This window comes from Paramisgurnus dabryanus, chromosome 13 (genome assembly GCF_030506205.2).
Source record: "Paramisgurnus dabryanus chromosome 13, PD_genome_1.1, whole genome shotgun sequence".
Lineage (NCBI taxonomy): Eukaryota > Metazoa > Chordata > Actinopteri > Cypriniformes > Cobitidae > Paramisgurnus > Paramisgurnus dabryanus.
The window spans coordinates 22,528,364-22,541,976 of NC_133349.1; the positions used below are offsets into that span (position 1 = coordinate 22,528,364).

The following is a 13,613-nucleotide window of genomic DNA, read 5'->3' on the forward strand; positions in this document are numbered from 1 at the left end:
GAGAGAAGTTCTCTGCCGAGTTCATATCTGTCGAGCCGCGGACACGGTCACACTAGACATCCTGATATAATTGTCACCTACCAGCCAATCAGAAATCAGAATTTGTTGTTTCTGGGTAAATTTCGTGATCCTGCTGCAAGCACATTCGTTACTAGGCAACATAGATTCTCACGTCACACAGACGAAGTGGCAGTTGGAAGAGAAGAATCCGATGAAAGCGGTAGGTAACGCATTCTTTTTTATAGCAATTTGATTTTACGATTCTTGGATGACATCACAAAAATGTGATCAAAGATAATAAAAACTGTTGTTGGGAAATATAGCCGAGGTAAATTATTATTGATTAAAAAAATCGAACTGCTTTGCAATCAGAATTAGCTTTAACTTTAGGAAAGTACTAAACACTAGAGGCTACCTGAAACAATCCCAGGTGAAAAATATTATAGGAAATACTATAGTGTTTTTGAACCATACTAATACTGCCGTCCAAAGCGAAAGCGCAGTAACTACACACTTGGTCAGATTGAGTTAAGGCTTGAAATGAGCTTTATGACATCTGTTCGTCTTGTGACAAAGTCTCCTGGTTCAATTTTGTCCCGTTTCAGAGAAATGAGGGTGTCAAAATTGCAGTAACTACAAAATCCATGCTAATACCAAGGCAAACCGCAGTAAGTGATGTTACTGCGTTCTGGCTTTGTTTTTCCAGCTTTGATACCGCAGATACTGCGGTTTCCCCCGATCGTAACACACAGAAACAACAAACCATGGCACAATCCCGCGGCCAAATGATGGTTGAACTCGCGTTAAAACGCAAAAAAACAAATACTGGTAAGGAAGATAGCTAAATAATACCTCATGCTAAGGCAAATTACAGCTTTATAAGTAGTTAACATTGACTAGCCAGCTGCTAGCAAGTTTTGACCTACCTGTGCTCGTCCATTGAAGGCAATATCCTCTGACAATAATGATATAATCCGATTCAAGCGCATTGGTGTTTGTTGATTCGAACATCTCTCCACTTTTTAGGCAGCTAATCAAATTGTATTGACAGGGGTTACTCCTTCAAAAGTTTGATAAGAGTCTGGTAAAGTTTTATTGTTAGGCAAAGATAGCGGAGCCCAGTCAAACTGACGAGCGCAGCCGGGCCAGCAGAAAGCACACTATGTGAAAAAGTACACTTCCATAATAAGTGCTCTTTCTCCACGAACTAATTTTGTAGGCTACTTACTATTAAAACATTTAGTTTAGTACTTCTTAAGCTAATCTTAAAAATATCTAAGTTTACATAACTGTGCTACTTTGAGATGAAAATTAACTAAAATGCTCAGGGCAAGTTCTGCAATGTTGCTGTTCAGTTGGCTCATTTGGGGCAATTTTTTATATATTTGTATTTTTGAAATAAAACAATGTATTTAATTTCTATGACTTTGTCTTTAATTAGATTTCCCAACTGTTATAATTTCTATTTGTGCTAATCAATTATAAACAATATATTAAATTTAACTGCTACCAAAAACCTGAGAGAATTGGTTGGGGCCGAGGGGTCGCTGCTGCAAATATTTAAGTGGCTCCTCCCCTAACAGATGAAATCTCACTCCAAACTTTTGATAAAACTTGAGAGCCCTGATTAACAGGAGATATGAACGAAAGAATTGAACCATGATAAAACGCGACATGCACTACAAATTGAAGGTATGAAATTAATGAAAGCTCGTTTATTCACCATATGATGCTCGTTATAAGGTAATCATATAGGCTAGATACCGTGAGTTAACGAGGTCGTTTACATGCACGTGAGTGCACGGATATCGGTTAATTATTCAAATTAGCTACTGAAAAACACGGAGAAAACCGCAACCGCATCGTCATGTGTTTTTCTAAGATGTATGCAAACAGGGGAAATATCGCCAAACCAACAATTAATTTGACCAAAACCTCACAATATATCATCATTTGTATGCACAGATTGCTGGATTTGATTTACTTGATGCATTGTGTGTGCTGTAAGCTTTTCGTGGCGCTAGATGTCAGACAGATGCAAATGGCAAATACATACGAAAGTGTAAAACGTGTATGGCGAACATTTGTTTTTCTGTCATTATAGATGCTAGTTTGGTGAAAGTACAAACTGAGTGCTTCAAATCATTTAGAAGAGATGCTGTTTTTAGGGCAGTTTATTAAAGAAGACCTGACATGGATGACTTTCAATGAGAAACGACTGCTAATACTTATATAAATTCATTACAGAAGGTAAGTTTATATATTTATACATATAAATCATTTTATTTGACATAACTGAACAGTTAACCAATCTTTTTAGTATATGTAGTTTTGTACATATTATTATTATTATTATTTTTATTAATCTGGAAAGAAACTCACATGACCTGCTGCCAACTTTAATAAAAATATATTATCTTCTCATACATCGTTTTGCTATTGATGTCATATTAAATAGCAATCAAATTGATTACTATTTTGAAAATGTATAAATGAAGATTCATATTGTCTTGAGTGCTGTTTTTAATATAAAAAGAATGTTGAGTTTTCAGAGTCTTTATTGTCATTTTTGTGATAGGACCCTACCAGACTATATTTGAATACGGCATACCCATGAATTCTGGAACTGTTATTCCTTAACCCAGTTTGGAGGATAAGAGCTTACCAACTAGTTATGTGAGTACACACAGTACATTTGTACTGTACACTGTCTCTAACATGATTTATTATACTGAGATGATTTTGATTCAAATAACGGTTAAAACTGCACCCTTTTTGGTATTTTCTTGACTCTTTTTGTCTTTGAAAATCTGCAGAAATATGCTGAGGTGATATATTGCAAAATAGCCAACATACAACAATATGGATGACCCTCTGTCTGGTCAACAGGAGTTTAAATATGGTAAGTGTACATGGGTTTGCTACTTTTACGGTTTTAAAGTTTAACTGTATACTCATGGTGTTTAAATTCTGTTTTGCTAGGACGGGACAGTGATGTGGCAGCTCTTCCCTGGCTCATTCACCTCTTGCCTTTCATTTGTGAAAGGAAGAAAGACTGGAGAGGGTCAATGTGCAACTGAAGCTACTGATTGTGCTATGTAAGTTTTTTTTTTAGTATTTTGTTCTAGTTATTTATTCAGCAGTTAGTTTGCTTGCATTGTTCACCCCATGTAAATATATACAAGTTCATAAATACACATCAAATACATTCATCAAATACACTCTTTTAAAACACTTAGCTGATGAGCATCAATCCATGCTTTGAGGGGAATGAATCAGCACAGCCCTGCCTGCACTGCGTTGGGAACAGAAGTTGCATCCAGAATTTTTGCATCATTCTGGACCAAAAAGCCATTCCCTCCATGATGAAGACCACTGATGCAGCCTTCCACTACATCATGAGTAAAACAACTACAGAACTAAATACCAGGTTGGAACGTATTTAAGAAAAATGAAACGTCTTTTGAATTGAAATGTCTGTTTTGTTATGGAAAAATCTTTAGTATTGTGAAGGATAAGCATTTCTGCCTGCCAGTAAGGTAATTGCAGTGTATTTTAATGTTCAAGTTTTGAGTAGGGTGGCTAATTTTTTTATTAAAGACCTTATAATAAGTGGTTTTCATGTCACTGCGCTGTGGTATAAGATAACTTTCATTATTCCATACTGTATTCTGTATTCTAATTGTAGCTGAGGTATTTAAATAAGCAGTGTTAAATGCAAAGTGTTGTGTGTATCAATGTAAATATTAAATGTGATGTACTTTAATAAAAAGAGGTTTTGCAATATTTCTTGTCATTTCTTTTATAGAAACAACCCATTAGCAACAAAAGTGGCTATTAATCAGTATTTTAACACTTAACATTGTTGAATAGACATTACACTGGTGTTGACCTTAAATTAGGAGTGTTAATTTTTAACACTGTATTTCTGTGCCAACACCAGTGTAGTGTGGAAACAACAATGAATAGTGTGAACAAAGTGTAAAATTTAACAATATTGAGTGTTAAATTAACATATAATGAGTGTTGTTAAATTAACACTACACTTTTGACTAAATTAACACAGTGTAGTGTGGACACACATACACACTTTTCCAGTGTTAAATTTGACACCCTGGGTGTTATTTTAACACCAGTGATTTTGCTGTGTAGTTTGTATTTTCCTTTAGATTTTATACAGATCTCATAAAAAATATCCCACATACCTTACTTTTCCTTCAGCTTTAATGTCTACAAAGTAAAAGCTTGGGGGGAAATGCCTGCGAATAGTTTGTATTTCATTGTCAAAGAAGTCCTCGATTTTATCAGCATTAGCACCTTTGGGAAAAACGGCATTTTGTGAAGATGCATATCAGAAATCTTGGACAGATTTTAAAGCATGTGATGTCAAATACGTATGTTTATGTATATTTTAGATCTAATACTCACTTCGAGCATGTCCTTTCATTTTGTCCTCTTTTCTTTTTTTGTCTCTTAGATTGTTTGCAAACTCACAGCACTCTCTGAAGGCATCCACACATATCTTGTTTTCCTGTTTGCTAACTCGTTTTGCTCTTTCTTCACAAGTGAGTTTCATTGGAATCTGAGTAAAACCATGACGACAACATTTCCTCTGTTGTTCCTCACCAAAAGCGGCCGCTTCATAGAAAATATAAATGAGCATTAGCATATATTTACAACCAATCTTTAAAATCAAAGTCAAGTGAAAGATTTTTCATTGCTGTTGTGTGACACTTTTACTCATGAACCTAGTGAATCATCACTTTTATTCTGTATAGAGTCTTTTTATAATCTGTAACTGATTTTGGCTTTTGCATGATGCTTTAAGCTGTCAGTAAACTTTAAAGTCCCCTTGGCTGTGGCTGATCATTTTATCACTTAAAACTCACCTTTTAGCCTCATAATAGCATGTGTGAAAGTTTTTCTGGGACAGTAATTTCTTTATGCCTTAAAATAGCTTGAATGTAACTGTACACCCTTTCCTCATGCGGATATGTACATTTGCGAATTAGTCCCCACCTCTACTTAATCTCATCAGCTCAGACCATAGACATATATGTCATACATAGATGCTACATCTTCCAATTTAATGCTGAGTTCAGACCACGAATGATTTCTCTCTTTAGAGAGAGTTGCGCTACTGTGTCTTATACTGTAGTATATTAAAGGAACAGGATGTAAGAAATTTATATCAATTAATCATTAAATGGCCCTGAAATGTCACTAGACATTAAGAAATAATTTTCATTTCAAATACTTATATCACTCACAACAGCAGTCCGGCCAGGATATTGTCATTTAAAAAGTGGAGTTGCAGCCCTCAACTGATGTTTATGTTGTCGTTTGGTATATTGGCCACCAGCTGTGTGATTGCAGTACCAGTTTTAGCCACACGTTTTGTGATTGCAATACCAGTTTTGGCCACAATCCTACATACTGTTCCTTTAACATACATTTAGCGAATAGAGTAATGAAAAACAACATATATGGGGCGTTTATGTGCGCAGTTTGGAATTCCCGCTCCATCTGTGTGTGCAGGCGCGGGTTTAAGGGCACTCAATAGTGCACGTCGGAGAGACGCGTTCCAAGCGTACAAAAAATCTTTCTGTTCTTGACAGGGCACATATAAACAAAATTATCTTTACAGTATTCTTTTTCTAATAAAACATTTCTTTATGTCTTAAGTATAAATAGAAAAAATAATTATATTTAATTCATACAATAAACACAGTGTTATCATTCACTATTCAGGCAAAAAAAAAACTGGCTGGTAAAAAGTCACTGTGTAAAAAAAAGTAAACTTCAGGCCCTGCACACGTGAGCTGTGCATTTGCAGCACAATTTTTTTTACGCGCATGCAATAACAGCAAATCTGAGCAGCGCATGCTTATGTCATCACAGGGGGACTTTAAAGGGATACTCCAGCCAAATATCAAAATTACCCTATGATATACTCACCCTCAAACAATCCGAGATACATGTCCATCATTTTTCAGTTATTTTAGTAAATGGCCTTGCTTTTCCAAGCTTATAGTGGTAGAAAAAAGGCATCAGGGAACAACTTCTAAACCCCCAAAAATGCATTCATCCTCCACAGAGGTAATCCACATGGCTCCAGTGGGTTTATAAAGGTCTTTTGCGGGTAATCGATACGATTGTGTAAGAAAAATATCCATAGTTTAAACTATAATAACTAGCTTCTAGTAACAACGCCATTTTGGACGATTTACATAAGAGTTTTATTATAGTAAGGGTTGGTCGAAGATGACGTATTTACCAAAAGCTACTTATTATAGTTTATAAAGGTTAAAATATGGATAATTTTTATAATATGGCATTGATTACCTGCAGAAGACCTTTATGAACCCCTTGGAGCCGTGTGGAGTTGTTCCCTGATCCCTGTTTTCTATACCCTTGGAAGAGCAAAGACATTTACAAAAATAACACCACATGTGTTCATCTGAAAGATGATGGACATATGTATTTCGGATTGCTCGGATCAGGGTAATTTTGATATTTGGTTGAAGTATTGCTTTACATCCAAGATTAAAGCACAATGAAACATAATAAATGACGTGCACCATAATATTACTGTCCTATAAAGATTGGGAATTTATACAAAGTTATCCAATTATCAAAAATTGCAGCATTTTACCTTTATTAGCCATTTCTGTTTGAATATCTATAGAGCGTCTGTTTCGTCTAAACCCAGATTTGCAGCTGAAACCTAGGCACAATGAATTGAAAATATTATTGACATATTACAACACCACATTTATAGACATTATGTAAGCCCCACTCTCAAAAAAAATACAAAGTACAAAAGCTGTCACTGTGGCAGTACTGTTTTAAAAAGTACAGTACACCTTTGTACTTCAAAGGTGGATATATAACAAGTCAATTCAACCTGCTATTTTAAGTTTTGGCTTGTGAAAAGTTGACATAACTTGTCAAAAAAGTTAAACAAAAAAGTTTAAATTGTTTAACTTAAAGGGACATTCCACTTTTTTGAAAATATGCTTATGGTTACTTTCAATAGCAGGGGACTATTTGCGGGCACTGTGTAATATCACTAAGCCTCCTGCAGTCATGTTACGACAGCAAAGTTCGTGATTATTACGCCAGAATGAGAGTATAGCTCATAGCAATATCTAAAATCGCAACTTTTAATTTTCCATCGGTCTTAATACACGATGTAACAGAAGAGTCAAGTTTTAAGTAGGAAAAATCTTTGGTATTTTTTTGCGCAATGCTAATGGTCTAATCAGATCCAATAAATTATGCTAAGCTATGCTAAAAGTGGTACAGCCAGAGAATGGCTAAATGGATTCCAAAATGGTAAAAATCAAATGTTTAACTCTAGGGGAGCTGGAAAATTATTTTCAAAAAAGTGGAATGTCCCTTTAAGAGTTTCGTTCCAAAACTCGATAAACACTTTTATTAAAAAAAAAGAGATACCACCAAAATCAGAATTGTATCAGGTCAGTATTAAAAAGTAAATTCTTAATTTTATGCAAAATCCGATATCCGGCAGGTTATTCTGTTATCTTTTCTTCCTTTTTTCCAAAAACGAGATAAACGCCAGTCCTCTTCTCTGCAGAATACAATAAATCCTCTCAACAAATCACAGCGCACCATACAACAATGGCTAATCTCAAAGTGCTATTTAAGTTTAATCTCAAAACTCATCTCTTTATTCATTACTACCGGTCATAATGTATCTCTTCTAATTCTTCAGCTTTCTGTGTGTACATGAATATCTAAACTCCTGCAATGTGCAACTGCAGTTGTTAATGTTTTGGACTGTAGCAAATCACTATTACCTATATTCTCCTTAAGTGTATAATGTTTGCTGTATTATTTTGTAAAGCTTCCTTCAGCATGGGAATGGCGCAATAGAAATTAAACATTTATTATTTAAACAATTATTATTAACAATGGCGGTGAATACACACAGAATCCTAGTTTTCCTCATATACTTTGTACTTTGTGATCAACAAACAAACAAAAACAAAATAATACTTTTGATGGCATTGATAAACCTGTGGTGCTTTTCTGTGGCAGGGAAAAAAAACGTAAACCACTCAGGCGACGAAATAATGTCAGCTGTTGCTTGTTATCACATGACTGCATCAAGCTTCTGTCATGCTAACACATTGACCCCAGGGGATCTTATGAAAATCTTTAAATTATTTTACTCAAAGTCAACGAAAATTGAGCAGAACCAAAACATTTTACAGCTGATTGCTGTCAAAAAAGTTCAGTGACGAAGTTCCTGACAGCAGTAATGAGAGTGTTCTTAATATGACAAGGTAAGTGTTTTGATTGATGCCATTAATGATTATTTTTAATCAGTGTATACCACTAGTCAACTAAATGAATAAAATATGGCAAAGATGAATGCACATTTATATATTGATTCAATAAATTTATAGTATTAAAAAAAAAACTTGTCATGGATTTATTGCATTTTGCGGAAAAATCATCAGTGTTTAAAATAAATCTTTGAAAATTAAATTACGGATTTGGATTTTTAATGTTACTATAACCTAAAGATGTTATGTAAAAGTTTGTAACAGAAAATAGTGGTTTTCATTTTGTCACTTTCTTGGTTTAGAAAACACGTTTTTACCGAAATTAGTCAAAATAGATTTATTGCATTTTGGAACCAAACTCTTCAGTCTTCATATATTGATTTGACAAAATGCTGCGTATTTTTCACAGTGTAGTGACAGCTTTTGTACCTTTTTCTGACAGTACAGACTGTATACAGTCAGACGTGTACACCTTTTTGCCTACCTTTTCTCATCATTGAGCGGATTGTAGTCGAATGTGAAATGAAGGTCAAACCAGCATCATTCAAAACTGCAGCTGCATTCTCCCCACCCCCATATGAACACCCAAGATCGTACGACTGCATGGAGGCAAACACCTTCAAGCAGAAATACAATAAAAAAGATTTGAATCATTGTTTTTTACAGTTATGTATTGCAGCTTTAATAAATGTCTCTCTACTTTTTACCCTAGAAATACTACTGGACTATGAGAGCCACGCACCTGTTTTGGAGTGAGTTTGTTTTGAGTGCCAAGAGCATAGATGGCTTTATCCACCATAAGTAAGGACACACTTGCACCTTTCTGTGTTCCTACGTCAACATCTAGTTCAGCCAAATCTCCTGGCTGGTAACTATGATGCTCATTTTGCATTTTTAGCTCAAGCTAAACAGAAGATATGACAGAAAACATGTAATCATGTTGCTACATTTGTAATCATACTCATTTTATATTTGAAATAAACCCAGGGGCAAGGCAAGACATTTTAAACTGAGTGGACCTTGGTGAAATAGGGTGGACATCAATGCCTACTCTTAAAGGAATAGTCTACTCATTTTCAATATTAAAATATGTTATTACCTTAACTAAGAACTGTTGAATCATCCCTCTATCATCTGTGTGTGTGCACGTAAGCGCTGGAGCGCGCTGCGACGCTACGATAGCATTTAGCTTAGCCCCATTCATTCAATGGTACCATTTAGAGATAAAGTTAGAAGTGACCAAACACATCAACGTTTTTCCTATTTAAGACGAGTAGTTATACGAGCAAGTTTGGTGGTACAAAATAAAACATAGCGCTTTTCTAAGCGGATTTAAAAGAGGAACTATATTGTATGGAGTAATAGCACTAATGGGAGTACTTCGACTTGGCGCAGTAACACCCTCCCTCTCCCATTATGAGAGTGAGAAGGGGAGCGGACTTTTCAGGCGAGTCGAAGTACTCCCAAAAGTGCTATTACTCCATACAATATAGTTCCTCTTTTAAATCCGCTTAGAAAAGCGCTATGTTTTATTTTGTACCACCAAACTTGCTCGTATAACTACTCGTCTTAAATAGGAAAAACGTTGATGTGTTTGGTCACTTCTAACTTTATCTCTAAATGGTACCATTGAATGAATGGGGCTAAGCTAAATGCTATCGTAGCGTCGCAACGCGCTCCAGTGCTTACGTGCACACACACAGATGACAGAGGGATGATTCAACAGTTCTTAGTTAAGGTAATAACATATTTTAATATTGAAAATGAGTAGACTATTCCTTTAAATTACATCATTTTACAATATAGTGATTCAATGGATTACATTATAATTTTTTTTTAAATCATGGATCAGATAATTTTCGGATCAGCAAAAAATGGATAAAAGGAAAATAAAATAAGAATTAATCAAGAAATTATAAGCATGGAAATAGAAATAAACTTTTTCTATAGTTATTTATTTCTGAATGATGCGTATTTATGTATTTATGTGTTTATTATTAAATAGATTATCATCATTTATGCATGATTTCTTTGATTTTATTTTGTGTCTCTTCTGACTGGGTGGGCAAGCTGTCAATCTGAGTGGGCCAGCGCCACTCTGGCCCTTATCCAGCATTGCCACTGAATCAACCTGCTGGCGTATTTGTAATGTTGTCATTTAAAGACTAACATGGGCATTATGTTTGTACTCTTGTAGGTTATGAAATGGATTTGAAAGTGTTTCATTAGCCTATGTGATTACATTTTCGTAAGTAGTTAGTAATAGCAGCATAATCTGATCTATACAATCACAGATGAATAATCCATAGTGGATTACATTTTCCGACTGACTTATTAATCATTTGATCCAGTAAAGTTTTGCCATCTAAACTTACCTTTCCTTCACACATGTCCTTTACATCAACCCACACAGAATCTGCGATGATGTCTCCGCCCATGTCATAGAAAAAGGCGATCAGTCTGAACGATGGGATCATCTCTGAGCTGATGGGGATGCGGAGTTTTACCACAGAACTTAATGCGACAGAGTTTGTTTCTCTCAGTGAGCCTCTGCTGACAATCTAAAGAGACATATTTTAAGTTTTTAAATACTTTACAACAACCCTAAACACCCACATTTCGATTGGACAGACCAGGGGACGGCCATGATGATATGCCTTTTCTTTAATGTACTGTATATTTAGGTTTTTAAACAGATCCTTCCATCCTTCATGTAACATGAACTCATCCTCATCTTTTACTTACCATGTAATAAATTTGTCCATCTTCAGGATTTCCGTCGACATTAAAAGTAACCTCCATAGATTCGCCTGGTGACAGAATCTCATTCGTCACGCTCAGATACAGATAGCTTCCTGACGATCGGACGGGCCGCACCTCTCGCGTTTCTTTGATACCATCTACTGTTGCCTGTTAAAATAGGTTAGAAATAGACCAATCTGATAAATATCTAAGGGGCGGTTTCCCGGACAGGGATTAGACTAGTCCTAGACTAAAATAAATGTAAGAGCTGTCCAAACTGAAAACAACTTGCACTGACATATCTTAAAATACATCAGTGCCCTATGTTTTGCCTCAAGAAGGACACACGTAATGTTTTTAGTAAGGCGTGTTTGTTAAATCAAGTTATATTTTCCTAATTAAACTAAGGCCTAGTCCTTAGACCTTAAGATAATCCCTGTCTGGGAAACCACCCCTAAATGTTTAAAGGACACATTTCTTCTGCTTGTTTTGCCTTATAAAAGTTTTACGCTTTGGAGATACTAACCGTTACTAATATTGAAGGTGGTGTTGCTTTCAAGTTGAAAGCATAAGTCACTATTCCAGCTTCGTTTGTTTTAGTATTGACGGACTTTTCATCGGTGCTCGGTACGTCTAATTGAACTTGTACGTCTCTGGCTGGTAAACCGTTCGGTTGGTGAACCATGACCTAGTCAAAAAAAATATGAAAGATGTTATACTTTGAATGAAAGCTTGATTATATCAAATGGTCGATTTTTAATTGTAAAGTCTCTTTACCACAACTTCAAGGGGAAATTTAGGCGTGTAGTACAGTTTTGTCCGAGACAGGTCCACAATGTATGGGCTCCGAACAATAGGAAGAAAAACTTCTGATTCCTGTACCTCTCCACCTAAAGAAAGGGTGCACCGACATTTTAGGGGGATATGGTAATTGACTATTGTATGAATTCCAGTGATGTTCACCCAAAATGGAAATTTTGTCATCATTTACTCACCACAGCACAAACGAATTGTTTGTAATATAGCAATTCTGGAGCACCAGTGGAATGGTAGTCAATGGTGCTTCAAAACAGTTTGGCTACAAACAATGCTCATCACACATGTCTTCATGTGTGTTGAGCAGAACAAAGAAATGTATTTCATGTTACTTGCGCATGAGTACATGATGGCAAAATTTTATTTAACTTTTGCCTGTTAATATTTGTAACTTTTGTCATCCTAATGTTACTTTACAAGTCACACGAAGAGAGGAACATCGCTGGTTCAACAAACTTTGCCTAAATTAATCTTTGGTCAGATTTATTGAGTCATGTCTTTGTTAAACATTAACAAATCTAAGGTTAATAATTTAATGATTGATTTTTTACTTAAAATGTCTGTGACTGTGACAGCAATGTAGAATTGGGCCCGAGTTTCTGCCAGATCTTCTAGTCTTAATTGTTTGAGCTTTGATTTTAGGTCTGAGATATTAAGTTCAACCTCAGCTTGGCCTTTTTGTATCTGAAAGAGAAGAGACAACAGATAAGAAAATCTATTCATATACATTAATAATCTATGAATGTACTTTCTCACTGTTTTTACTCACAGATCCAATTTTCTCCATTCCTTTAAAGAATTGGATTTCTTGCCCTGTATTCTCCGACTCTTCTTCTTTTACTCCAAATCGACAGTGAAAACCACCATCAATGGCCTTTCCATATGTGTATCTTCACATAATAATAAAACAAGTTTTTTTTAGGGCTGTCAAAAGATTAATCGTGATTAATCACATCTAAAATAAAAGTTTGTGTTTACATAACATATGTGTGTGTAGTGTGTATAATTAATATTTATATATAAAAACACACACAGTCATGTATATATTTAAGAAAAATTGGTTATATTTATATATAAAATATTTATATTTCTATATAATATAAATTATATAAATGTTTATACAGTATATAAATGCAAATATTTCTTAAATATACACATGAATGTGTGTGTATTTATATATACATAATAATTATACACATTACACACACATATGTTATGTAAACACAAACTTTTATTTTAGATGTGATTAATCACGATTAATCTTTTGACAGCCCTAGTTTTTTTCTTTTAACTCCTATCTCAAATTCAGTCAGAACATGATCATATAATTTGTTTTGTATTATTTGTTTTTATGTGAACTTACAAAGCTTGAATGGTGAATGTAAATTTCTCAGCATTCACAAGCAGAAAGGCTTTCGTTGGCTGAATGGAAACCCCAAAGCTAGGAAGAACTGATAAAAATGCATTGTGTTTAAGTTACTGCTATTGTGTATAAGTCGTTATCTGGCAAAAAATTGATTTATTCATGCAGCATGTTTACATTTTATGTCTGCTTTCAGTATTTGAAAAACATACATTTTTAAGCATGCTCACATTTCTGCTGTTAAATTAATAATGTGGCAAGGCAGGATTTATACAACAGTTCTATTAGCAAAATGTTTATATTTCTTATCCCTTCATTATTAATCTGTCTGTATTCGCTGCGTTAACATTAAAGATATTTCTCAAAACATTAGTGCA

The 13,613-nt window shown here is 34.8% G+C and overlaps 1 protein-coding gene and 1 long non-coding RNA gene across 2 annotated transcripts in view; one reads left to right on the plus strand and one right to left on the minus strand.

Annotated features, from left to right (window-relative positions):
* c4b (complement C4B (Chido/Rodgers blood group)) overlaps window positions 1-13,613 on the minus strand; it is a 47,111-nt gene that overhangs the window by 18,365 nt on the left and 15,133 nt on the right. Inside the window, exons 7-18 of the mRNA XM_065261290.2 lie at window positions 13,237-13,324; window positions 12,643-12,763; window positions 12,425-12,557; window positions 11,835-11,947; window positions 11,584-11,745; window positions 11,061-11,225; window positions 10,691-10,876; window positions 9,058-9,219; window positions 8,800-8,932; window positions 6,656-6,727; window positions 4,429-4,638; window positions 4,206-4,317 (exon numbers count right to left, since the gene is read on the minus strand). Coding sequence (XP_065117362.1) covers window positions 4,206-4,317; window positions 4,429-4,638; window positions 6,656-6,727; window positions 8,800-8,932; window positions 9,058-9,219; window positions 10,691-10,876; window positions 11,061-11,225; window positions 11,584-11,745; window positions 11,835-11,947; window positions 12,425-12,557; window positions 12,643-12,763; window positions 13,237-13,324 — 1,657 coding nt within the window. The remainder of the gene's footprint in view (window positions 1-4,205; window positions 4,318-4,428; window positions 4,639-6,655; window positions 6,728-8,799; window positions 8,933-9,057; window positions 9,220-10,690; window positions 10,877-11,060; window positions 11,226-11,583; window positions 11,746-11,834; window positions 11,948-12,424; window positions 12,558-12,642; window positions 12,764-13,236; window positions 13,325-13,613) is intronic.
* On the plus strand, window positions 1,639-3,786 carry LOC135743531 (uncharacterized). Its single transcript, XR_010530535.2, has 5 exons — window positions 1,639-2,250; window positions 2,579-2,676; window positions 2,817-2,902; window positions 2,983-3,098; window positions 3,240-3,786. It is a non-coding gene; the product is annotated as an uncharacterized lncRNA (long non-coding RNA).